The sequence below is a fragment of the Balaenoptera borealis genome (assembly GCF_965194805.1).
Source record: "Balaenoptera borealis genome assembly, chromosome: 15".
Lineage (NCBI taxonomy): Eukaryota > Metazoa > Chordata > Mammalia > Artiodactyla > Balaenopteridae > Balaenoptera > Balaenoptera borealis.
This window is the reverse complement of record NC_138871.1, coordinates 91,320,172-91,344,754: the sequence shown is the minus strand read 5'-3', so window position 1 is coordinate 91,344,754 and position 24,583 is coordinate 91,320,172. Positions and strand designations below refer to the sequence as shown.

Genomic DNA, 24,583 nt, shown 5'->3' with positions numbered 1-24,583 from the left:
TCCGCGGCATGTGGGATCTTCCCAGACCAGGGCTCGAACCCGTGTCCCCTGCATTGGCAGGCAGATTCTCAACCACTGCGCCACCAGGGAAACCCTGGTAATATATATTTAATTTCAAATTCTGATTGTTCATTGTTTGCATACAAGAATGTGATTGACTTTTGTATGTAAACCTTATATTCTGCAACCTTGCTATAATTGCTTATTATTTCCAGGAGGTTTTTGGTTTGTTTCATTTGGTCAACTCCTTCAGGTTTTCTACAGAGAAGATCTGCAATCAAAGACAGTTTTATGTCTTCTTTCCCAATCTGTACACCTTTTACTTGTGGTTCTTGCCATATAGCACAGCAAGGACTTCCAGTTAGATGGTGAAAAGTGGGCATCCTTCCTCGTTCCTGGTCTTAGTGGGTCTTAGCTTCGAGTTCCATTCTCATGGCTGGAGGTTGTGAGTATTTGCCTCACATGGTCTGATGCTCTGTTGTTAGGTGCACACATGTTAAGTATTGTTATGTCTCCTTTGAGAATTGACCGTTCATCTTTATGTAATATACTTTTTATCCCTGATCACATTCCTTATTGTAAAGTGTGCTCTGTAGGAAAGTAATAGCTCCTCTACTTTCCTCTGATTAGTGTTAACATGGAATACTTTCTCCATCCACTTGCTGTCAATGTATATGTGCTTGGGGGCCATGGTTGGCCCTGTGTCCTCCCCTCTGTTATGGATCCAACAAGAGTTGTTGATTTTTCCATCCATTCCGTTTCAGGCTGATTGTTATTTAGGAGTGGTGATGTTCAAGCTCCTTACATGCAGAACCAGAAATACTGTAACTTTTTAAATAGAAAAAAAAAAAAAAAATCAAAATTACCTCTACATAACGGCATTATGCTGATTTAAATCATGTTCCTATACTATCCAAAATAACAAAAGCATACTTGAAAATGGGGGCTGAAAGATTTTATAAGACAATGGAAATATTTGCTCTGCAAAATGTTAGGAAAAAGAGCCTAAGTAGAAAAAGTTGTAAGTGAATGATTGGAAGCTTTGGGCTGTAAACAGAATCTTTCTGTTTCCTGGCTGTGGGACCACAGGCACTAATTCACCCTCTATTCAGCAGTTTCCTCAGTTTAAGGATGGGGGTGGTAAATGCTAGCTGAATACCTCACAGGATGAAACGGAGCACTGAGGGACTTAATTTATGTATTCATAAGTGTGTCTGAAACTCCAGCGCATTTGAATTTAACAGAAGAAATTTTACTCTTAATGTTCAGCAACTTCTCATTGTAAAGGCAATACACAAAATATGGCGGGTGAATTTACACCTAAATATTTGCACATGTTTTTGTCTGCCCTTGGATTTTTGTATCCTCACGCTGGAGGCAAATTGCCCAAATCGGAAACAACCGTATGTTAAGTTTTTAATCCATATGTTTACTGATCTCCTTTATGCTGACATGAAATGTGAGGTCATGGCTGTGAGGCGGACTGTTAATTAGTCACAGCATTTTCCCTCCGATGGGGCCTCATGGGCGGGCGAGTGAGGCTGGTGGGCTCTGTGTGCACAGAGGTTTGGGCCACACGGGAGGGGCTCGGAGTCCTTAAGCCTCTCTGAGCTCAGGTAAAGTAAACAGCTCTCTTGGGAGGGCGTGGGAGGCGGGCCTCTGGTCCATTTCTCTTTGGAATGAGAACAAGTAAGTGCCTCCAGGGGAGTGAATCTACAAGTGCCCCTGCTGATTTGCTCTCAGACCCCCCAGCCTGGGTCCCTCACTCCTCCTCCGTCCCCGGGCCAGCAGCCTTTGCCAAGAAAGCCCGACCACACTCATGGAGCCTTGTGGCCAACACATTGTGTCAGAATATCTAAATGAACTTTTAAAAGGCCCAGAGATTCTGTGGCAAATAAATTAGGAAAAATTAAAGAGAAAGTCCTGTCTTCAAGGATGGTTTCTAAGCTCCTTCAAGATGAGGGAAAGGGAGATGTTGAAGGCAACGAGGAAAAAGAAGGGAGAAGGTCTGGAAGACAGGAAAGGAGCAGCGTGGGGCGGGGGAAGGTGGTGGGTTTTCTGGGGCTGAGTTACCTACGAAGAGTAAACAGTCGGCGGTGGGGAGTGGTGACCCCAGGTCTCTCCTGTGTGCTGATGCATGCTGGAAAAGCTGCATTAAACCAGGATTCTCTGACCTTTCTCATGCACTCAGCTCTCCTTCTTTAGCGTGAATCGTTATTTCTGATTTGCAAATTGGAATCTGAGAAATAATGTTTCAGCTACTCATGTTTTCAGACACCATTAAAATGTGTTAAATAATACTTATAAAACCAATTTTATAGCATCTTATAGCATTAACATATAAATTATATAGCAGTTACCTATGAATATGCAAGAAATATTAGAAGTGATTTTAAGGATGTCAGTTAGGGAAGTATATTCTATCATTTAAAAAAATATTTACCTGGAAAGAAGTAATTTAAGTGAAGATTTGTAGACTGAAGGCATATTAGACAATTATGTATCTAATATAGAATATTACTCTGTGTCAGTTCTGGGGCTACACAAGTGTTCCACAATAATATTAAAATATGCCAAGATACTACATCTGAGAATCTACACTCTCTGCTCTATTTCAAATCAGATGTGGTCAGATAAAATAGAAAATTGTCAAGGCAGAAGGCAATGAAGAGAAAGACCTGCTTTTGAAAATGAATTAATAAACTTTGTTTTTTAGGTTTACAGGAAAGTGAGTGGCAGGTAGAGAGTTCAGGCCCCCCATCTTCCCTGTTCTCACCATCCTGCCTTAGTGGGTGTGTGTGTGTCACGGCTGATGACCAGTGCGGGTACATCGTAGTGACTGACGGCCACATGGTCCCCACGCAGCTTCCAACGGCTCTCAGGGTGGAAGCGTTTCGCTTCAAGTCCGTGGAAGAAGCGGTCCATCCCAGAAGTCCTAGCATCTTCTCAGTGTCAGCTGTGTCTCTGACTGTGGCACATTCTCCTTGAAACAGTCACCGTGGCCCAGAGGGTGAGACGCACGGACCGACTCACGTCCGAGGGCACCTCCACCCTGGGCTGAGCAGTCACCCACCAGGAGCACGGGAGCCGGGCGTGGAGAGGGGGTCTTCCAGGGGGGAAAGGAAAGTGACCATCAGCAAGGAGAACTAAATGGAAGGGGACAGCTCAAACCACAGATGGCCATGCAGACACACAGATAGGAGCTGCTTAACGGAAGTTAGGAGCGTAGCAGAATGGGTGAGCAGTCTCTAAATTTAACCTAAAATCGGTCCTTAAGTTAATGTAAAAGGCACCCAAAATGAATTCCTAAAATTATGCCCAATTGTGTGTAATAGATAAGTTCCACCATTACTGGGTTCTTGTATCAATAATGTATCAAAAAAAATAATAATAATGTATCTAAACATCTTCATACTTCACGCCAACAGCGGGGACATGCAATTATTCAGCAAAACCTGCCATGGCATATAGTTTAGTTTTTCAACTGTCCTGCTCCTGGTTTAGAATTTAATGAAGGTAAAGACACATTGACTAGCTCCATTGTTGTAAATATTTAAATTCTCATACTAAAAATAGCATGTGTCTTTGCATGTATACTTTAAATTTTTTCCCAGTTTCATCGAGGTACGATTGACAAAAATGGAATATATTTACAGTGTACTGTGTGATGATTTGATATCCACGTACATTGTTAAGTGGTTCCCACAATCAAGTTAGTTAACACCTCCATCACCTCACACAGTTCCCCTTATTTTGGGTGAGAACACGTAGGATTTATGTGTCTCTTTTATATTTCTTGCAGGTGAGCACATTAGACTGGGTCCGAGCGGAAAAAACCTATAACCTCTGTGAGGTACTATTTAAAGTTCACAAGGTAAGTTTCCTTTGCACATTAGATGCTTTCATATTAACAAGATGACCCTTTGGGCTTAAAGAGTGAGAGAAATATTTGTTTCCCACTGTCTGTTGAAATAGTAAAATAACATGAACATCTAGCTTCATCCCACAATCATTCATCAAAATTCCACAAAAGAATATCATAGAGGAACTTTTAAGTCCTTTTTCTATTTTTTATGTAGGTGCCTCATTATTTCATTCTGGCCTTTTTATATTTTCAAGTTGTTTATATGGCTTTCCAGACATCTGAGATGTTCATTTGGTATTGGGATGTCTTCATAGGACCATCATATTTTATATGTGTGCTTCATTAATAAACTATCCAGCCTCTTCTGTTTTTATCCAGCATATCTTTTCAGAAAAATTGAAAAAAAATTTTAATCAATAAACATGCTATGAAGTAACTGAAATCATGAAGTTAGCCAGGAGGATGGCTACAGCAAAAGTATTAAACTCAATGCAGGGTAAATAATAATCATAATAAATGTATAGCATTCAACATTTTTAAAAAGGAGATTGAATTCTGTGTCTTGTTGGGAGTCTTTAAACAGTGATCTTACAAAAATCTCCCCTTTTCTCAGATGCCTTTGATTGTTGATGTTGGTCATTTTGCACGTATGAGTTTTAAATTACCTGTGATATTTACTTCCGTTATCAAAAATTGAAATAAATGTATGATTATTGTAAGAACTAGCACTTTAGTATAGAATTTTTTTAATGATTTGTTTTCATAATCACCATTTCAAAGTATAGTCATTAATATTTAGTCCAGAAATCAAATTTTGTAGTTGTGGTGGTGTTTTTCTATGACGCTTTCTCCTCTCCAAAACTTCCTTTTTCCAGTTCTTAAAATTATGTCTGTATTCCACCCTCACCATGAAAGAGATGAGAAAATGGAATCAATCAGACTTGATTGCAATCGTGACTTAAATCATAAACGGCCTCCACGTAGTGAATAATAAAAACACTGCTCAGCAGTGAGGCGCCTCCTGCATAAATATTCACTCCCAACGTAAGAATATTCCGTTTGCATTTTTCAGTGGAACCAAATTTACTCATATGTTTGGCAAAGGATCTTGATAATAATATCTTACCTTTACTGAGTGAGCCTCCTGGAGCCCTGCTAAGTGCTCCATTTACATCCTGAGTTAATCCTGTCCCCAACTGAGGAGTTAATCCTTGTCATTTCCATCTGACAGCCGAGACCCAGAAGCACAGAGGGGGTAGTAAGTTCCAGAAGCCTCACTGGAGGCAGGTGGGGTCCAGGTTCCCTTGGCCTGAAGCTCAGCTAAATCCGATTCTATTTTTTTTATATGTACACTATTCTATTTTCCCTCTGCAAATGGAAGCATACACACTATTCCACACATCACTTTTTGCTCTACAGTTTATCTTGTGGATCTTTCTTCAATATACACAAAGAGATGATCCCACTTTAAAACCACTACCTAGTGTTCAATTCCATGAATGTATCATATTTTATTTTACCAAGCCCTTATCAAGGGATATTTAATTTGTTCCCATTTTTTTGCAGTTACAAACAATGTAATAAATCATTTCACACAGGTGCAAGTGTATCACCAGGAAAAATTTAGAGAGGTGGAATTTCTAGGTCAAAGGATGTGGACTGTTTACTTTTTGATAACCAACAAGGACCTACTGTACAGCACAGGGAACTCTGCTCAATACTCTGTAACAACCTAAATGGGAAAATAATTTGAAAAAGAATAGATACATGTATATGTATAACTGAATCTCTGTGCTGTACACCTGAAACTAACACATTGTTAATCAGCTATACACCAATATAAAATAAAATTTTTTTTTAATGAAAAAAAAAAAGAAATGCAAGTGGAAACCGTGAAATAATGTGTGCCAATTAGACTGTCAAAGATGAAAAGGTTGGTGACAATGTGAGGAAAGGTCTATCAAAATGTAAACAGTGCACGTCCTTTGACCTGAAATGCCACCTCTCTAAATCCTGTTCTGCCTCACCTGTCAGAAGCACTGGCCTCGCAGGCAGCTCTCTGGAGTGTCCTCTTGTGACCTGTTCTCCAGCCGCCTCTCAAGTGCAGCCTTGTGAATAAGGAGAATACAATCCTCCTCAAGTCCAGTCAGAGAAAACCTGTACCCATCGAAGTTAAACAGACAAGGAAGACGTCACTGGGGGCAGAGACTGACCTCAACTCCACTGAAACAAAGGGCGGGGGTCCCCGAGCTGGGTGAGGGGCGAGTGTGGCCCAGGTGGGCCCCACCCAAAGGAAGAGGAACCTCTCTCCCATCTTCGTGGAGGGAAGTAGCTGTGCAGCCTGGCCTGGGTCCCGCGGAGGGAGGCTCCCGCCCGCAGAGACAGGAGGACGGGCCCCATTCCTGGACATTCGCGCTCCAGGGGTGTGGATGGCACCCAGGCTCGCCCTGTAGAACCCGCGGAGGCTTTAAAAAGATCTACACTTCCAAGGGGCAGAGAGAGGGTTTAGAAGGATGAGTTTTCTACCGTAAATGCTCCGAGGATGGCAGGCGGGGGCCCAGAGTCAGGAAGGGGCCTTTGCAGCTGGTCAGGCTGCGGGAAGCGATTTGGGGGGTGCCTCAGTCACTTGCTGTCTCCACAGCAGCTCAGGGACCTTTAATTTTGTAATCGCTCCCGATTTTTTAGTCTTAACGACACATTGCAGCGCATAAGAACTGAGTTACTGTTTCCAAAAGAAGCTACAGAAAGTATCTAGGGAAATGAGCTGTGTAGGGCTCAGTGATTTCACTCACGTCGCAGCATTTATAGCACATTATTTTTGTGAGGCTCAACAGTTTGAGGTGCGGAAAGTAATCACATCTATGAAATCCTTCAGTGTCCTTTCTTGGGATTTCTCAGGTGGTTCAAAGGTTCTTTTTAACTCTTCTGTTTGTTCTTGCACATAGAGCTGAGGTTTGTCCATTCAAATGAAGGCTCACAAACACTTCACTGCTCGATCAAACGCGCTCACTCCTCAGAACTGACTCAAAACAAGGAATTAGCAAGAGTCAAATAGCTGTGCGCATGGAAATTTTTAATGATATTCTTAAGTAGTGAACATTGGGAGAGTTGTCAGACGACCACTGAGAACTAAAGACCTAATAGGGTTGTATATTTCAAGTGCTCCATTAAAATCACATTACACATTTATAGAATTATGTGTACAAAGAGACATTGCATGGAGGAAATATAAAAACAAATTAGATGACAAAAGATAGATCATAATAGAATGATCGGTCTTTTAAATTTCCTGTATTGTTGCTGTAATCGTCTCAAATAAATAAATAGAAGCAGGAAAAAAATCCAGGTAATTTTCTAAAATAGTCTTTGCATTTTGTTTTCTGAAAAGTGAACCCAGGATGGTTTCTGTCTTCTCACAGTCTGGGGCAGGGGGGCCACATCAGGAGTGGGCAGCTGGAAACTTGATGCTGGATTGTGTAGTCGCTGACTTTGTCGGGAGACAGTTCGCTATAAGTTAGACGTGAAAGTTAAGTCTACGCCACGACTCAGCACTGCCTGTGGACGGTGGGCTCTATGTAAACAGAAAACGAGCCACATGGGCGAGGATGCAGGTGCCACACACTTCATCCGTGCTGTCCTTTAAACCCATGACAACCTTTCTCTTACACCCCATTTTATGGATATTTAGGCTTAGAAGTGAAAAGCTCAAGGTCAACAGCTATTAATTGGCCAAGAAGGTCCCAAGTGTTGTCTGTCTGACCCCAAAGCCTGTTTTTCTCCTATAGCAGCGCACAGCCCCCCACGTACACCAGTACAGGAAAGAACATAGCCGGGCCGTCGACGGTGCCACCTGCACAAACACTTGCTCAGAGTCCTTCTTTGGTGGTCAGTCCTGACACTCAAGGTCAGTAGTTACGGACGGAGTTTCTGAGAAGTCAGGCCAGCTGACTCGCATCCTGCTCTTCTTGGCTTAGGACCTGTTGCCCTCTTTCCTGAGGAGTTTCTGTGCACGCCAGTCTGAGGCCAAGGACCTGGGGGCTCCAAAATCCAGGTGCAGCCTCTGTACCGCGTTCATTTAGGATCAGGACAGGTGCACCAGGCACACACCACACCCGTGCGCACACACGCATGCACACGCACGCACACGCACCCTCACGTCGCATGCCACAAGGCAGCAAGTGTCTAAGTGACGCGTGAGGACAGGTTCCTGGGCGGCGGAAGCGGGGACAGCAAGGATCGGGGCCTGCAGAGCCGCCGCGAGGCCCTGAGAAGGCAGAGGGCACCCGGAGCCGTGCGCCCATCCCCACCCCCGTCAGCAGCCACTGCACTCACGAGCCTGGGCCCAGAAGGCAGAAGCGCATTCCACATAAAACCAGACCAGCCCACAGGGTGGGTCACGGGGATTCAGGGAATGAGCTCTGGCCACCAGTGTGAGTGGTGGGTGCGGCTTGGCGGGACAGCCCGCGTGGATCCGGATAGCTCGGAGTCGGGTCGTGAAGGCCCGGCCTGTGGGCAGCCTCTGTTCCTGCTGCCACCGGGCTGTGGCTCACGCCACGTCTCAGCAGCCCTGGCAGGATGTCCACCTGCGTCCCCTTCCCCGGGGAGGCCGTGCGGGCAGAGGCCACCCTAGTGCAGGGCAGGCGCGGACTCTTCAGGGTGTCTGTGCAGCGGGTGGGTGAGCGGGAGACGAAGACGGACGTGAATCCCCAGGGGACAGAGACACAGAGGCAGAGACACACGCACACAGGGAGACAGAGAGACACAGAGGGAGGTACCAGCAGGCTCCGGCCTGAGGCGCTGACTCGTTGGAGGCCCCAGGCTCCACCTCTCCTGGTCCCCGCGTGAAGCCTGACGCAGCTGCTCCTTAGCTGGGCGCGTCCATGACTCAGGCGAGGCGGTGGCGGAGACCCCCCTCCCCGAGGTTCAGAGCTGCCAGGGCGTCCACCTGGTATGCCTGTGATCCACGGACGCGCCGAGGCTGATTCACGTCTTCTGCTTAAATGTTTAACCAGGAACTGAACAACGGCTCTTCTTTCTTGTTTCAACCTTTGCTCTTGAAACTATTTCTAAAACTCGTCTTCTGTGTGGCCAGGACCTCTGGGTTCACGTAGTGAGGTCTCGGTGGCCCTGTGTCCCTGGGGGACCCTAGACGCTCCGCACATGGCCGAGGAGCGGGTCACCCTTCGGGGACCCCAGCAGAGGGGGCAGAGTTGTGTGGTCTCGCCGTCTTCAGTGTTTGCTGATTTTGTGCTCAACTTAAGCATAAACATCTCGTGACTTTTTTCTTTATCTTTAAAGCTAAACATAGAAACAGAAGTTGTGGCCACTGATATTTTAGGTGCAAGATGCTTGCAGAGCATTGGCGGTTGGATGTAACTGACTCCCAGATATTAACTTATGGGCCCGTTTCCACGGCAGCGACGTCAGGGGACGCTGCTCCTGAACCCAGGCGCGTGCCCGGGAGGTCGCCTGGTGGAGTGTGGCCCCAGCCCCCAGCCTGGAAGAGGCCCCTCTGTCCCGGGCGCCCTCCGTGGACCGGTCACCTGGGGGCCGTCCCCTCTAACCTGCGTGCCCCCCTCTCTGTTTCAGTTCTGGCTTCCGGATGACTGCTGGGCCCAAGCCAGCCTCTGTCTGGGTCTCCAGGACCCCAACCGCGGGGACCACAGGCCCTTCTGCTTCAGCGTCCTCGTCGGCCACGGCAGGAGCCACGTGTTCAGCGTGGAGCTGGGGAGCGAGCTGGCTGTGTGGGAGCTGTCCTTCCAGAGGGCCACCTTCCTGGACGTGCAGAGGACGGGGGTGAGCGACTCGCTCGTCTCTGATAGAACCTGCTCGGGTACCTGAGACATAAGTTAGAGCAGCTGTAGCGAGTATTCCAGAAAACAGGAGTCGTCAGGAGTTGAGCGTTTCTCGTCTGGGTCCCTACGTCAAGTGTGCCCAGTAGATGAAATGGGTGAATTTAGGGAGAAGTGAGGCAGAGCTTTCATCTCGTTTACGTCAGTCTTTCTCTTCAATGTGAGGAAACGGCCTCCAACGCCGCGTAAAGGAAGTGCCCTCAGCCAACGGTGTGGTCAGGTCCCTGGTGTTTGCTCACCAGCCGTGTTTGCTGTGAATTCACCCGGACCTTTGTCATATTTTAAGGCACTTTAATGGCCCTTACTCTCAAACTTAATGATCCAGCAGGAACATAAAACAGCTCATGTGTCTGGGTCGCTTCTCCCTTTTCGGGACAGCAAATAAATCTCTCCCAGGTCGGGGTGTGTAAGGACTCAGCGGCTGAGGTAGTGTGCGTCATAATCCGCGTTGTTGGGAGTAGCAGCTGCCCTTCACGGGGGAGTTCGCACGGCTGGAAGTGAGAAAACAGATGCAGCGTCGTGGGGTGGGTTTAACTCCACCCGGAAGTTCTGGGTTCCTTCTCCTTCCTGGCCTGGCGTCAGTCGCTCTGGGTGAGGGCTTGGGAGCAGCTCCTTCATTTATCAGCACTGCTCTGAATGTGAAAAGATTCTGTGTCATCATTTATCTCTTGTTCAGGATGTAAAAATGTACCGAGTCCCCTGATGCTCAGTGCTAGGGGGGGAGAAGGGAGCCTCCCTTCAGCTGTGTGATGTTCTCTGAAATCCGTGGTCCACACGGTGGGTCCCACGCAGACGTTCACGGAAACCAAGCCTGGTTCCTCCTGAGGCCCCGAGATACCCTTGCTCAGTTGTAGTTCTCTCTGATGATGTGAACATCTTCCCAGGGAATCTGTTATTCATTTATTGCTCATGAACTGACAACTCTTTCAGTTGGAAACACTGTGGATATAAGAAGGTGCAACTGCGTGCTTTTGAAGTCAAAACGACGGCCAGTATGTGGAGGAAGCCAGGCTTCAAGCTGGGCTAAGTGGCATCTGTGTAGTTGGCTTTAAAATTACAATCCTCCCAAATTCTACCAAACAAGAGAATCCAGCTTGTGTATCTGCAAAATCTCGTCACGCGTAAGTCACTGTGGCTCTCCCTGGCTTTACCGCACAGCCCTCTCGAACGTCTTTCCAGCCCGGTGTCTTTAGCTCCTGCTCCTGGAGTGGTTTTCCCCCTCACAGCCGACCCCGTCAGCAGAGCACCCCTGCGTTTCCTGGTGTCACCTCTACTTTTGTTCATTAAAGTGAGTTGAGCCCCCTTTGCTCATCCCTTTACCACAGAGAACTTGCACCTCCACTTTCCAAGTTATGTTTAAAATATAATCAAGATGCTCGCAATGCAGACGTTAAGGCAGACGTGGCCGTCGTAGGTCTGCGGCTGAGCTGAAAGGAGCGCCGGGCCTGGGGTTTCAGGTCCTCTGAGCCCGGGGAAGGCAGCCCGTCCTCCAGGCCTGCAGATGCCCCCGAGCCCCGCCGCGGCCAGGAGGACGGCAGACGGCCTGTGCCCTCCCCGCGCTGACGCCCTGAATCCAGGTCCTCCCGAGCACTCGAGCTCGGGCTGCGGGTCCGGGCTCTACCACCCTGCCCTCCTGTCTGCCTGAGCCCCCCGGGCCTCCACTCGGGCCCGGGGGTGCCGCCTGCTGTCCTTTGGCCGTACGCACCAGCGCGCAGCAGGGAGACCGTCCCAGGCTCCTGTGTGTCTCCTCTCCACCCCCGGATCCTAACCTAACCTGTCAGTGGCAGGGACCGTGCGTCCTCGTGTTCCTGCAGCCGTGCGTCTGTGCAGCCGGCGACAACACTGCAGGCAGGTCCAGGCCTGCCACTCGGGCCCGCGAAACTGTCTGGGCCCTGGCGGACTGCTGGCCTTCATCCTCGGGGCTCACTGAGCACCCCACGTTGCACCCCGACCCTCCCACACGGCAGCACCCATGCGGCTCCTTCTGCATCTGCGGCCCGTCCTCCGCCCACACCCTATTTTTCCATGCTTTCCTTCTGGATGTAGCGTGACCCCCAGGCCGCAGGGACACTGGTCACCCTCGGGTTGCACCCGTGCGGAACAGATAGCCGCCGAGCAACGTCTAGGGATGCAAGTGGGCTGCCACGTCCATACCGCTTGGGGATTAAACAGTTAAAGAGCCCGTGTTCCTTCTCCAGCTGTTTGAATACAGACAGAGCCGCTGATGAGAAAACATATCTAGACTCCTGGAGCTGTGCTCTCCTTGGAAATTTTGTTTGAAAACTCTAAATTGAGTAATCGCCATGGTAAATATTTGAAAGTCTCCAGAGTGAATCGCCGACATCTGTGTAATTGTGAGAGGTGCTATTTAGTGCTGTTCTTGGTCCAAATGAGCTCTTCTGAGTCTTTCCCAGGAAGATGCTGGAGTATGGATTAGGTTACAGCTCAGCAACTCATTTCTCTAAAAACCATCACAGCTTAATTTAATTAAATGGGAACTCAGAGCGCTGCTTGTAACGTTTCTATTTCTGCTCCTGAATTTATTTCGGGGTCAATCTAGTCTTCCAATTAACATTCCCATCATGGAAGAGCACAGCCAAATTAGCTTTTATTAATTGTTCACATTTTAAACCTTCCTCTTTCCAGGCTGTAACCATTTTGGTTCTGATGGATGAGGACAGGAAGGGAACACCGACGTGACCTGAAAATGTGGCGGAGAATCACGATTCCAAGCATTTATCTGGAATCCAAGCTCAATAATGGGGGGATCCTGTCCTAGTTTTTCACTGTAAACCCAGAGTCTCCAACATATGATATCACAGATCAGCTGCCTCCCAAAAACGTATAAAACAATCTAAAAATAGGGTACGTTTCTTGACATCTACTTCCTTCTGGCATAAGACTCCAAACCACTTTCTTTTAAAGGTTATGTTTGTATCCCTAAAAAAAGAACTCCATGTAATCTTGAGTAAGACAAGACTAACTTGGGTTTACCTTTTAAGATTTCACGTAGAGGTAAGTTTTCAGAAAACAAGTAGAACATTAAAGGCACTGTCAACAAAATCACCAATTCCAAGTACTGCATCCATACATTGTCTTACAAAATAAACATTTCTGTTTTCGATGGAAACATTCAGCTTTATTTGTGAGTCACACAACTCAACACTTACTAAACATTCACTGTGAGATGTTCATATATATATATATATATATATATGCACTAGCATTGGGATATACCCTGTCCTTGGCATCCACACCTATACTTGTGTCTCTGAGTCCCTCCCCTCCCAGAACTGCTCTGTCACTGATCTCTCGGCCTCAACTCAGCTGTGTGAATAACCTGTGTTCCCGTGTCCTTCAGGCAGTATCCATCATCTGCTGCTATTGCCTAAGCTGCTTTGTTATCCCCAATTCTCTCTCTCTCTCTCTCTCCCTCTCTCTCTCCCCCTCGATACATAGATAGATGATAGATGGCATATAGATAGATAGATAGATAGGTAGATAGATAGATAGATAGATAGATAGATAGATAGATAGATAGATCTGGTAATGTGTCACTTAAGGCCAGTATTTTCTTCTTGTTTTTCTGTCTGGATGATCTGTCCATTGATGTAAGTGGGGTGTGAAAAGTCCCCCACTATTATTGTGTTGCTGTCAATTTCTCCCTTTATGTCTGTTAACATTTGCCTTATATATCGAGGTGCTCCTATGTTGGGTGCCTAAATATTTACAATTGTTATATCTTCTTGGATTGATCCCTTGATCATTATGTAGTGTCCATCTTTGTCTCTTATAACTGTCTTATTTTAAAGTCTATTTTGTCTGATATGAGTATTGCTACCACAGCTTTCTTTTCATTTACATTTGCATGGAATATCTTTTTCCATCCCCTCACTTTCAATCTGTGTGTGTCCTTAGATCAGAAGTGAGTCTCTTGTAGGCAGCATGTACATGCGTCTTGTTTTTGTATCCATTCAGCCGCTCTGTGTCTTTAGATTAGAACATTTATTCCATTTACATTTAAAGTAATTATTGATGGGTATGTACTTACTGCCATTTTGTTAATTATTTTTCTGGTTGTTTTTGTAGTTCTCTTTCGTTCCTTTCTCCTTTTGTTCTCTTCGTTTGTGGTATGATGACTTATCTTTAGTGTTATGTTTTGATTGCCTTCTCTTTTTTGTGTGTGTTTCTGAAGATTTTGGGTTTTGGTTACCATGAAGTTTATGTATATATCAACATATATATGTGTGTGCATGCGAGTGTGTGTGTGTGTGTGTGTCTGTGAGAGTTTGTGTGTGTGAGTGTGTGAGTCTGTGAGAGTGTGTATGTGTGTGTTGTGTAGTGTCTGTATGAGTGTGTGACTGTGTGAGTGTGTGTGTTGTGTAGTGTGTGAGTGTGTGTTGTGTGTGTGTGTTGTGTGAGAGACTGTGTGTGTGAGTGTGTATGTGTGTGTGCATATGTGTGTGTGAGCATGTGTTGTGTAGTGTCTGTGTGTTGTGTGGTGTGAGAGTGTGTGTGTGTTGTGTAGTGTGTATTGTGAGAGTGTGTGTGTGTGAGTGTGACAGAGTGTGTGTATGTGTGAGGGTGAGTGTGTGTGTGTGTTGTGTGTGAGTGTGTTGTGTGAGAGACTGTGTGCATATGTGTGTGTGAGCGTGTGTTGTGTAGTGTGTGTTGTGAGAGAGTGTGAGTGTGTGTGTCAGTGTGAGAGAGCATGTGTATGTGTGTGAGGGTGAGTGTGTGTGAGTGTGTGTGTTATTTTAAATTGATGATCTCTTAAGTTGAACGCATTCTATCAACCCTGCATTTTTACTCCATCCTGCTATGTTTAATGTTTTTGACATCATATTTTACATTCTTCTGTTTTGTGTATCCCTTAAGTACTTACTGTTGATATAGATGATTTTACTACCTTTTAAAAATCTTCCTACTAGCTTTATAATAGTTGATCTACTATCTTTACTGTATGTTTGCCTTTACCAGGGAGATTTTTCCTTTCATAATTTTCATGTTTCTGGTTGTGGTCTTTTCTTCTCCACTTAGTGAAGTCCCTTTAACATTTCTTGTTAAGTGGTTTGGTGGTGCTGAACCCTTTTACTTTTTGCTTGTCTGTAAAGCTTTTGATTTCTCCATCAAAGCTGAACGAGTGCCTTGCTGGGTAGAATGTTCTTGGTCATAGGTGTTTTTCCCTTTCATCACTTTAAATATATCATGCCACTACCTTCTGGCCTGCAGAGTTTCTGCTGAGAAATCAGCTGATAGTCTTCTGGGGATTCTCTTCTATGTTATTTGTTGCTTTTCTCTCACTGCTTTTAATATTCCCTAACTTTAATTTTTGCCATTTTAATTACAGTGTGTTTGGCGGTGGCCCTCTTTGGGTTGATCCTGTTTGAGACTCTGTGCTTCCTGGACTTGGGATGTCTGTTTCCTTTCCCAAGTTAGGGAAGTTTTCAGCTACTATTTCTCCAGTTACGTTCTGAGCCCTCTTCTCTCTCTCTCTTCTCCCCCTGAGACCCTTACCCTGTGAATGTTAATACACTTGGTGTTGTCCCAGAGGTCTCTTAAACTGTCCTCATTTTTTAAAGTTCTTTTTTCTGTTCAGCTTGGGTGATTTCCACTGTTCTGTCTTGCAGTTCACTGGTCTGTTCCTCTGTATCATTTAGTCTACTGTTGATTCCTTCTAGTGTATTTTTATTTGTTTTGTGTTCTTCAGCTCTGTTTGGCTCTTCTGTGCATATTTTCTAACTCTTTGTCAAACTCCTCACTGTGTCCGTTCTCCTCCCGAGTTCTCTCAGCAGCTTTATGATCATTACCTTGAACTCTTTATCAGGAAGATTGCTTATCTCCACTTTGCTTAGTTCTAATTCTTGGGTTTATCTTATTCCTTCATTTGGAACATCTTGCTTCGTTGCCTCATTGTGCCTGCTTCTCTGTGTTTACTTGTGTGTATTAGGTAGGTCAGTGACTTTTCCCAGTCTTGGAGACGTGGCCTCATGTAGGAGACATCCTGAGGGTTCTAGCAGCACACTCCGCTCTGGTCATCAGAGCTGTGTGCTCTAGTGGTGCCTCCGTGTGTGGGGTGGTTGGCTGACTGCTGTGGGCACAGTCACAGGCTGGGCTGGTCCCCGGCCTGGTTGGCTGCCACGCCCTGCCTCGTGCAGACGTTGCTGGAGGCCGATGGTGGGTCTGTGTCCCCATGCAACTAGGTGTAGGGCCTGCGGGTGCCCAGGGCTGGTCCAGGCCTGCTTGTGGTGCCAGGTCCCTTGGCGGGACCCAGTGCTGGTGCTGGCTTTCTGGTGGGTGGGCCTGGGTCCCCACAGGATTGGCTGCTCAGCCTGGAGGGTCCCAGGACTGGTGCCGACTGGCTGGTGGGTGGAGCTGGGTCCTGGCACCAATAGGCTACAGGGAAGACTCCACAATGGCACTCACCAGCGCCAGTGCTCTTGTGGTCGAACGCACTCCCAAAGAGGCTGCGGCCACCTTCCCCGTCCCCAGGTGAGCTCCAGCCTCCCTGGAGACTCGCCAAGATCAGCAGGTGGGTCTGGCCCAGGCTCCTTTCCGATTAACGGCCCAGGCATCAGAGGGATGGACGCCACACACAGCAGGTCAATGTGTCCTGGGCCAGCACAGCACCTGGGCACCAAGGATTCCACTCCCCGTTTACCCGGATAACATCAACTTCCCAGCATCATTTCCCCAAAGGGTGCAGAGACTTATATGGGGAGAGAGACTCTTTTAAAAGGAAATGTCCTCTTCAATAAGTTACCATCTTCCTGCCTCAAATATTCCTTAGTTTTAACTTTCCCCAAAGGCCTTATATAAGGACATGGAAAACGTACCCCCGAAGTGCCATGACAGGAGGAAACGTCTCCGGAAGTAGAACTTGCAGACGGCACGGTCCCCTGCCGGGGGTGGAGAGCTCACCTTCAGCTTCTCCCGAGTGAGCCTGGTGGTGCCTGCCGTCACCCACCCCTGCGTTAGGGTCTGTTCACCCAGCTTAGAATTTGGCAGAGTAGCGCCCACAGAAGCCTTCGCTCACCCGTCTGGTGCTCACGCTTACCAAGCACTGCTGTGAGCTACGCAGGTACTGATCACCTGACCTTCACAGAACCCGAGCGTGCTGGGGCCACGGTCACCCCTTTGTTTAGGGGACGAAGTGCAAGCAGCCCACCCGCACGGACCACCTGCCCGTCTTCCGGGGCGGCCCCTGGTTCCTGAACCCCCTGCGCTGTTCAGACACCCACCGACCCGCCCGAAGCGCCCTCCCTGGACGCCCTCCCGGCGTGGGAGCCCCGCTCGGAGGGAAGGTGCGGCAGGACGCACACCTGCCCGGCCCGGGGTCTGCAGACAGATCACGTTTCTCAGAAAAGCACGGTCTTCGGAGAGTGTCGCTGGTAACAGAGCCTCACGTCCGGAGAGGGCTGAGCTCACGGGGGCGGCAGTGAAGGGGACGTGCCCCGGCCTTCCCGCTCCGAGCCCAGGTGCAGGGCACACAAGGCGATGGACACTCGCCCCAGACGCGGGGCAGGACACGGCCCTCCCGGGGCTCCCGAGACGCAGCCCTCGCGTGGCACCAGCACCGGGTCCCTGCCCAGCGCGGAGCCTCAAGCGGCAGCTCCGGGGAATCAAAGCCGCCTCTAGCTTCTCCCTCCGTGCCTCCCCTGAGGGGGGTGGCTTGTTCTGATCCACCTTCATGAACAGGAACCCGGGTCCCCCCGTTGCAGGGCATGACCTTCTCCTGCCGCCTTCCCGCCGCGTGTGCCTGTGGGGAGGGGCCGGGCTGCTGGGACATCAGTCCCCGCGTCCTGGACGGCGTGCGGCGCTGAGGTCACGCGAGCGCGCATCTTCACGGGAACGCGTACGGCTCGGCGATGCTGGGTGGCCCCCGGCACTCGCTCTGCCGCCGCCGTCCTGCGAGGACCCCGGTCAGCTTGGGTCGGGGCCTCCCTCCTCCAGTGTGACCCCATCCTCACCTGGCCCCATGCGCCGGGCTGGCGAGGCCCCCAGACCTGCCAGTGCTGTTGGGGGGCCGAGTCAGGCACGGCCCCGGGCTGTCCGTGGCGACCACGTGGCCGATGCCCATCGCTGCCCGGCAGGAGAGGGAGCCCTGCGTCTCCAGAGGCCGAGCCGGGCACCCGGCTACAGGGCGGCCCCTCCCCGGAGGGCGGTGCGTCAGAGAAAGCCGGGTGCAACAGAGGGTTTAGAACAGGTGAAGGGTCTCGAAATTCAGAAACAGCCAGGTGTCGATCGACAGTCACTGCTTCTGCCAAGAACCTGGAGGATCCGGAATGAACGAAGACGACCACAGAAGCCAACGTGAAGACCATGGGCGATTAGAAGCATCCACGGGTGCTTTCCAGCAGCCCTGATAACCGTGCTTCCAAAACAAGAGCCAACACAGTGAACAGATGGAGACTGGAAGGTCTCAGCAGAGAGATCAAGGCAGCGAGGTACAGAGCAGACACAGGGAAGCTTCAGGACGAAAAGCTGGATCACTGGAGGCGAGGCTCAGGGAGTAAAGGGAGGGACGGGGCATGAAGCCCCCGTGTCATCGGAGTCCCCACAGAGGAGGCCAAGGGCAGGGCTGAAAAGTCACAGTGACTGACACTCCCCGAGTCAGCAAGCCACAAGCCTGCGGGTTCAGGTGACGGGGCACTGCCGCGTTTTCCTGTCCAGACCGATGGTGAGGTTCCCGCTGAGTGGAGCGTTTTACCTGCAGGTTAACCTCAGGGTTGTAACTACTGTGCTCCCGGGACCTCAGGGCTCACCTTCCTGCAGTCACACCTGATATTAAGAGCGGTGCCCAGACAGTAGAGGACAGGCCTCTGCGTTTCTGTGCTTTTGCCCGACGTGGCTGGAAGTGTGGATGTGCACCCGCGGCCTGTGTGCACGTGCGTGTGCATGTGTGTGCACATGTGTGTATGTGCCTGCGTGTGCCCGTGTCCTCACAGCGCTGGTCCCTGGAAACCAGGTGGCCCGTGGAGTTTGGTTTGGGCCCACAGAAGTTCACGTGACAGCTGAGGCTGACCTACCTGAACCAGCCCCAGAGCGGGGAATGCTGGCCCCTCACAGCAATCTGCCACCTGTGAGGGGTCCTCGGTCCTTGGTTTGGGTTTTGGTGATGTCGCTGCTGCCGTTTTTCTGTCCTTTGTTCTCGTTTTACATCAAACTCCTCCTTGGACGGTTTCCCAAGAACAGCCGGGTCTAGGTTCTCCTGGACACACTTCCAGCCTGGCCTGTCCCGAGGCAATTTGTAGGAGCAAAACAATACCCCCCATTTGTGTAACAGGGATGGTCCTTCTGGAATGAGTCACAACAGGGATTTACTGATCTGGGATGTGTTTCAAAGAGGCTTCGGCGAATGGAGCTCTGTGTGCTCTGCTGGTTTATTTCTAGTTAGAGTGACGCCCGTGCAGATGGTCCAACTTCTACAATTTGCTGACAGACCAAAAGCTAGGAGCGCTGCCCGTGTGAGCCGTGTCCCAGGTCTCGTGTGACCTCGGGCCTCCAGGTTCCCTCCAGGTGGTTTACACGTTAACACTATTAAAAAAAATAGGTTTTGACTGGGGGGAAGTATTGTAACTACCTGATTAATGTTAAAACTCATTATTAAAGAATGTTTTCTCACAATTAATGCTTTTTTCTAGTCCAAAACGTACGTGTGCAGTTGGCAAGGAGACACTCTGTGCTTCACAGTGGATTTCGCTCTGGGATTCACCTGCTTTGACAGCAAAACAAAGGTAAGGGCCAAGCATCTGGGGGTAGGCGCCCATCAGCGGTGCGTTTCGTTACATTTCAGGGCCATTAACGCCTGCGTGCATCTCAGCCATCACCAGCCCCGACAGTCTTGTGTCCTGTGCAAGTTGTCCTTTGTGGTGGACCTTCTCTCTGAAAGCTCAGATCTCACAAGCCCCAGAGCCAGGCAGGGCTGACACCACACCACGTGGTGCCCGTGGGCAGGTGCCCCAGGGTCTGGGGTGGGGAGGGGGAGGTCGGCAGGGCTGTCCCGCTCAGGGGGAGGACCCTCCGCACCGACTGAGCGCTTTGGGGAGATCCCTCACCCCTGCCAGACCTAACATCTGGGCAGTTTGGTTGGGGGGTCGACGCCCCACACCTGGTGGAGCTGACCAGGTGCTGATTCCACACCTGTGAGATGTGACGGGATTTCAGTTTCACTGGACATTAAACAACCAGCGTGAGGGATGGGAAACGAGACCCACTCCCGTCAGCCTCTCGAAGGGGTCTGGGTGTTCACCCACTCACACAAGTGCTGAGAATTTTGTTGCAAACATGAAGCCACTATTTTGTCCTTCAATATTTTTTAAAATCCACTGTCTGCTAATTAGGAACGGAGGTGAGGGGAGAGCACCGGTGTGATGGGAAGAGGAGTGAGACCTGCCAGGGACACCGATATGTCACGGCTTGGAAGGGAGTTGCTACCAGCATCTAGCAGGGAGGGGTGAAGCGAAGAGGTCAAACATCGCAGTGCATGGGGTGGTCCCGCAGAGCGAGCAGGGAGCCCCGTCCTGGGTAGGAGTCCACACCCTTCACAGAACTCTGCACCGGAAACCCACTGTGCCCTTGTCACTTTCCTTCCTCCCAGGAAGATGGTTACCATGTTTCCCCAGTAGGGGTCCACAGACTGTTTATAATGACGAGAGGTCTGCTTGCATAAAACTGGAGTTGAGAAGGCTCTCCTGTCTGCCCTCCGACATCCAGGTCACAGAGGGGACCAAGGCTCCTGACCCCGTGCGGGCATCCTCCCACGTGCCTGGTCCACCCACGGTTCCCACCAGCTCGGGCTCCATGACTCGCCGTTCATGCTGTTTGGCCTTTAGCCAGACATGCACGACCTCCTTCCACGTGTCCTCGGAGACAGGGAAGTGACAGGGCACCTCCCCCAGAGAAGGGAGAAGCCCTGAACACAGCTGTTAACCAGCAACCCTGATTTATAACGTCTGTTTCTTGCTTTGTGGTTCAAGGAATCCTGTGTGTCAGGACATGTAAACCGAGGCTTTCCAGAGTTCGCCTTCAGAGTGCGTTTCTGAAGCCGGTGCCCATTCGCTGGCTGCTCCGGGCTCCGTGCGGGCCGGCAGCCAGGGCCTCGCCTGCTCAGACCAGGAGCAAAGCCGCCACTCCTTGTCAGCTTTTCCGTGGGCACGTTGTTCCCGGCCGGCAGCTCTGGTTCTTTGGTCACGGTTTGCATAACACCCGGCACCCAGCGAGCCGGCCGGGGTCACCGTGTCTCCCGCGGGGTCCCCGCTGTGCGGTCTCACTCTGTCGGCGCCAGGCCAGGCCGGGGAGGGGGTGTGAGTGATTGTGAGAGGTCGGAAGCGAGCACCTGGCACTCTCCCTTCAGGGGACCCCGAAGCCTAGAACCCTGATGTCCCCAAGGCGCCAGCAGAAGACCCCGCCGGCACGGCGCCGAGGACGGGAAGCCGCTTCCCTAAAGGCGCACGTCCCACAGGCCTGCAGCCGGGTTAGGTCTGCACGGGTCGCTGTGGCTCCTCTGAAGCCGCTGGGGGTTCTGGGAAGCCCACGGGTGGCCCGTGACGCCCACACCCTCTCTCCTACCTGCCCACTGAGCTTCCCTGCCTCCCTGGCTGCCCCGGGTCTTTCTCCCTTTAGGGCCTCGCCCTCTGCGTGTCCCGCTGTTTCCCGGCAGCGGGCAGGCAGGTCCAGGCCCGGGGCCCTTGGGAGACTCTTCCCAGCCCTGAATCCCGCACGTTTCCCCACTTCGCCCTCACGCTCATCGAATAAGACTTGAAGCAGGTACGCTGTGTTTCTTACCGCTGTGCCCAGCCGGGCCGTCGTGTTAAATGTCCTGGTAACCGAACCGCGTCACTCAGCTGAGCTCTCCTAGTTGAAATAGGTTATCGATGGCCCTGACCGCCTCGCTCTGCTCAACCCGCCGCTGCCCCGCGGCGCCCCTGCTGGAGACGGAGCGGCCTCTCCAGCCGCTGGGCTTGCGGGAGGCGTGGGCAGCTGCGGCTGTTCCGGCGGGCACGTCGGGGCTGAGCCACGCCTGGCGCTCGCGGCCGCAGGTTTCAGGCACCGCAGGCTCTGCGTTCCTGACGCCCTCGGCGGAGCCCTCACCCACTCACGTCCGGTCCACTCTCGTTCAGTCACGTTTTTATAAAGGTCCGATTAAGGCTTCTTTTTGCTCGTCTGACCCTCTGGTTCAGACGCCAGAACCCTCTCCTGACCTGTTTCCCTTTGAAGGTGAACTCTTGACTCCACATTTTTCTTGTGATTTCTTCTTTATTTCAAGAAGTTCTGGCCTAATACTTACACGTTTATTTACACAATAAACAGTAGACAGTAATGGAAAATGAAACCAAAAAATGACAAAGAAAAAAAGAAAGTTATTCTAGAGGCTTGTTTCATGGATTCCTTTTGAAATTTTATTTTCAGAACTTACAATATTTGAATTAATTTTGAAAAAAAAAGCTTTCTCAACCTAACAGTGAAGAGTATACCAGTGGGTTGTAAATATATAAAATAGTTATAATTTTACTTCATTTGATGTATCATCTTCAGTCTTTTAATGTAGGATGACATTTGCAAGTCCAGTACTAATAGGATTTCAGTATTTCTAGATTGATATGAAATAATTATGAAAATAATTAAATAATTACTGAATATGAAATAATTATGAACATTATGAAAATGCGGTATTCTCCATATGCCCTTTATGTAAGTCATTATGGAAAAATTTGGGGGCCCCAAAATATTTAGATTGCGATTTATCACCCTTATTTTCACAAGATAATTAGCACTCCTATACCACATTACACCATTAGATCAGACCATTTGTGTATGACGTGTGGGTAAAACTAAATACACAACGTGGCAGTGCTACTTACTAACCAAATGCTTTAAAAAAGCCCCTCGAATTTGGTAACAGCCCAAATTTTGATGCTTGGCATCTGCATGGCGTCCACCTCAGAAGCACACGTGAGGTCACATTTCTTAACCCCCCACCTCTGTGCCTGGCAGAGAAGAGCTGAACAGTTATTTCCAAGCATGAATTCATTCACCATCAGTTCTCCTTTTCAACGTTGATAAAGATGAGTTAAGCTGAGAAGATCTGAAATCACAGGGGAGAAGAAATACGTTTGACCTGGAAACGTTTTCTGCACTTACAAAGTAAGTAAGAAGATCATTACCTAATATTTTTAAATTTCCAAACTATTTTTAAAATATTAACCCAGAATGAACTAGAACTCCATCCTCGGTGCCCCCCGCACTTCCATGATAGAAATGAAGTACATCTCTGCCCATTTCCAAACTGACCTATTTTTTATTGATCCCTCTGGTTTAGGGCCAACCAATGCCCCATCTCTGCTGTAATTAAGCAGAAGTGGGAGAGGACGTAACAAGACTTAGAAAACAGAGTGTGGACATCAGACCACACGTGGATGGGGCCACGGACCAGCCCCTCCTCCGGGCTGCATGTCCTCCATGGGCCACGGACTCTGGCGCTGCCCATGTGCACGGCATCAGATGTTTGGGACCTGGAAACAAAGGGAACTTCTTTCCACATTTACTTATTACTTGGGGCATCCGCCTTGTCTCTAAATGTCAACGTGCATCCACATTTTCTTTTTACCTTCTGATGGTCCCCATGCCTAGCAGAAAACTGACGTCTCTGTATCAGGGTGATGGGGGGTGGTCCTCACGATGGGCCTCATCCCCTACGTCACCCGTTTGTTAGGCTGAAACTTGATGGTGCTGCAGGGCTGAGCTGGGACCGAGGTGGAGGAACAGAAAGGATCGTTTTGGGGAAAAAACAGGGAATTGACTTTCTCATAGGAGGGGAAATGAAGAGTTGGCTTTGGCCTGACTGGAGGAGTGAAGAATGATTCCACAGGACCGCCCAGGAAAATGCCAACCGGTGAATCTGCTCTAGTGCCTCATCCTTTTCTCGTAAAGTCTCTGGAACTGCTAGTTGGGTTATTTGTTGCATGTTTTAATAATTATCAATTTATTATCAATTTATGTCAATTGTCCACTATCACTGTGTAATAATAATTAAAATAATTCAAATTTGCTACAAAGGAAGGTTATCATTAACCTCCTTCAGTCATAAAAATAAAACATAAACGTTAGCATGTTTCCTGTAACACTTGCTTAACTGTAAAACTGTTCTTTAATTACTGAAATGCTGGAAAGACATTTTCTGTCTTCCAAGATTGAGTCCTAGAGATCAGGGTTCCCTCCAGCCTTCAGGCGCTGGCGGGGAGACCCAGGGCCCCTCCAAACGCATCCCGAGGCTGCTGAGCCAGCCCGGGCATTGCTGGGCTCAGCGGTCAGTCAAGGCGGCATCTCTGAGCTGTGAGCGGACAGCGTGTCAGGTTCTGGCCTGGCAAGTCCAGTCGTGCAGAAAAGCTCAGAGTCCTCAAGTTAGACTGTTCCCTGGAACCACCTGTAGATAAAATGTGCAGAAATGTCATCCATAATGGCAATGGAAAATTCTTTTTTTAAATAAAAATGACCGTTTATAGGTACTTAGAAGTTCAGAAGGAGTTCAAAGAGGCCACCATTAGTGACTTGAAGATTCCTGATTGTGGTGGGAAGGGAAGAAGGCCGGCCCCGAAGGCTGTCCTCCCGCTCCCACGTTTAGGACATCTTACCTCACCCCAAATGGGCCACCATGTGACATGAGTGCATGACTTTAAGCAAGGGAGCTGTGTGTGTACGTCTCACAAGCTGCATTTCCCACATATCACCTTGCAGGACAGTTTCAGTGTAAAAATAACGTACCAAACAGATAACGATGATGCAGCTAAAGGACTTCATTGTAAGAACCGCTGTGGATTCTTTAAACGATAAGCAGGGCTTTCACAGAGGGATTTCTGCACTTTTT

General features: G+C 49.2%; 1 protein-coding gene across 19 annotated transcripts in view; it reads left to right on the top strand.

Moving 5' to 3' along the window:
- The window catches only part of SNTG2 (syntrophin gamma 2), a 221,886-nt gene that overhangs the window by 180,097 nt on the left and 17,206 nt on the right, over positions 1–24,583 (top strand). For 11 of the 19 annotated variants that reach the window (XR_014234716.1, XM_082356518.1, XM_082356512.1 and 8 more), the window contains 3 exons: positions 3,803–3,874; positions 9,455–9,661; positions 19,362–19,454. Coding sequence is in view for 13 of the 19 variants with exons in the window: in XM_082356518.1 (XP_082212644.1) it covers positions 3,803–3,874; positions 9,455–9,661; positions 19,362–19,454 (372 nt within the window). In the remaining 6 variants the exon portion in view is untranslated. Of the gene's footprint in view, positions 1–3,802; positions 3,875–9,454; positions 9,662–10,875; positions 11,006–12,363; positions 12,848–19,361; positions 19,455–20,317; positions 22,864–23,038; positions 23,829–24,583 lie in introns of those variants that run through there. The other 8 variants (XR_014234717.1, XR_014234718.1, XR_014234719.1 and 5 more) reach the window with 8 other exon arrangements.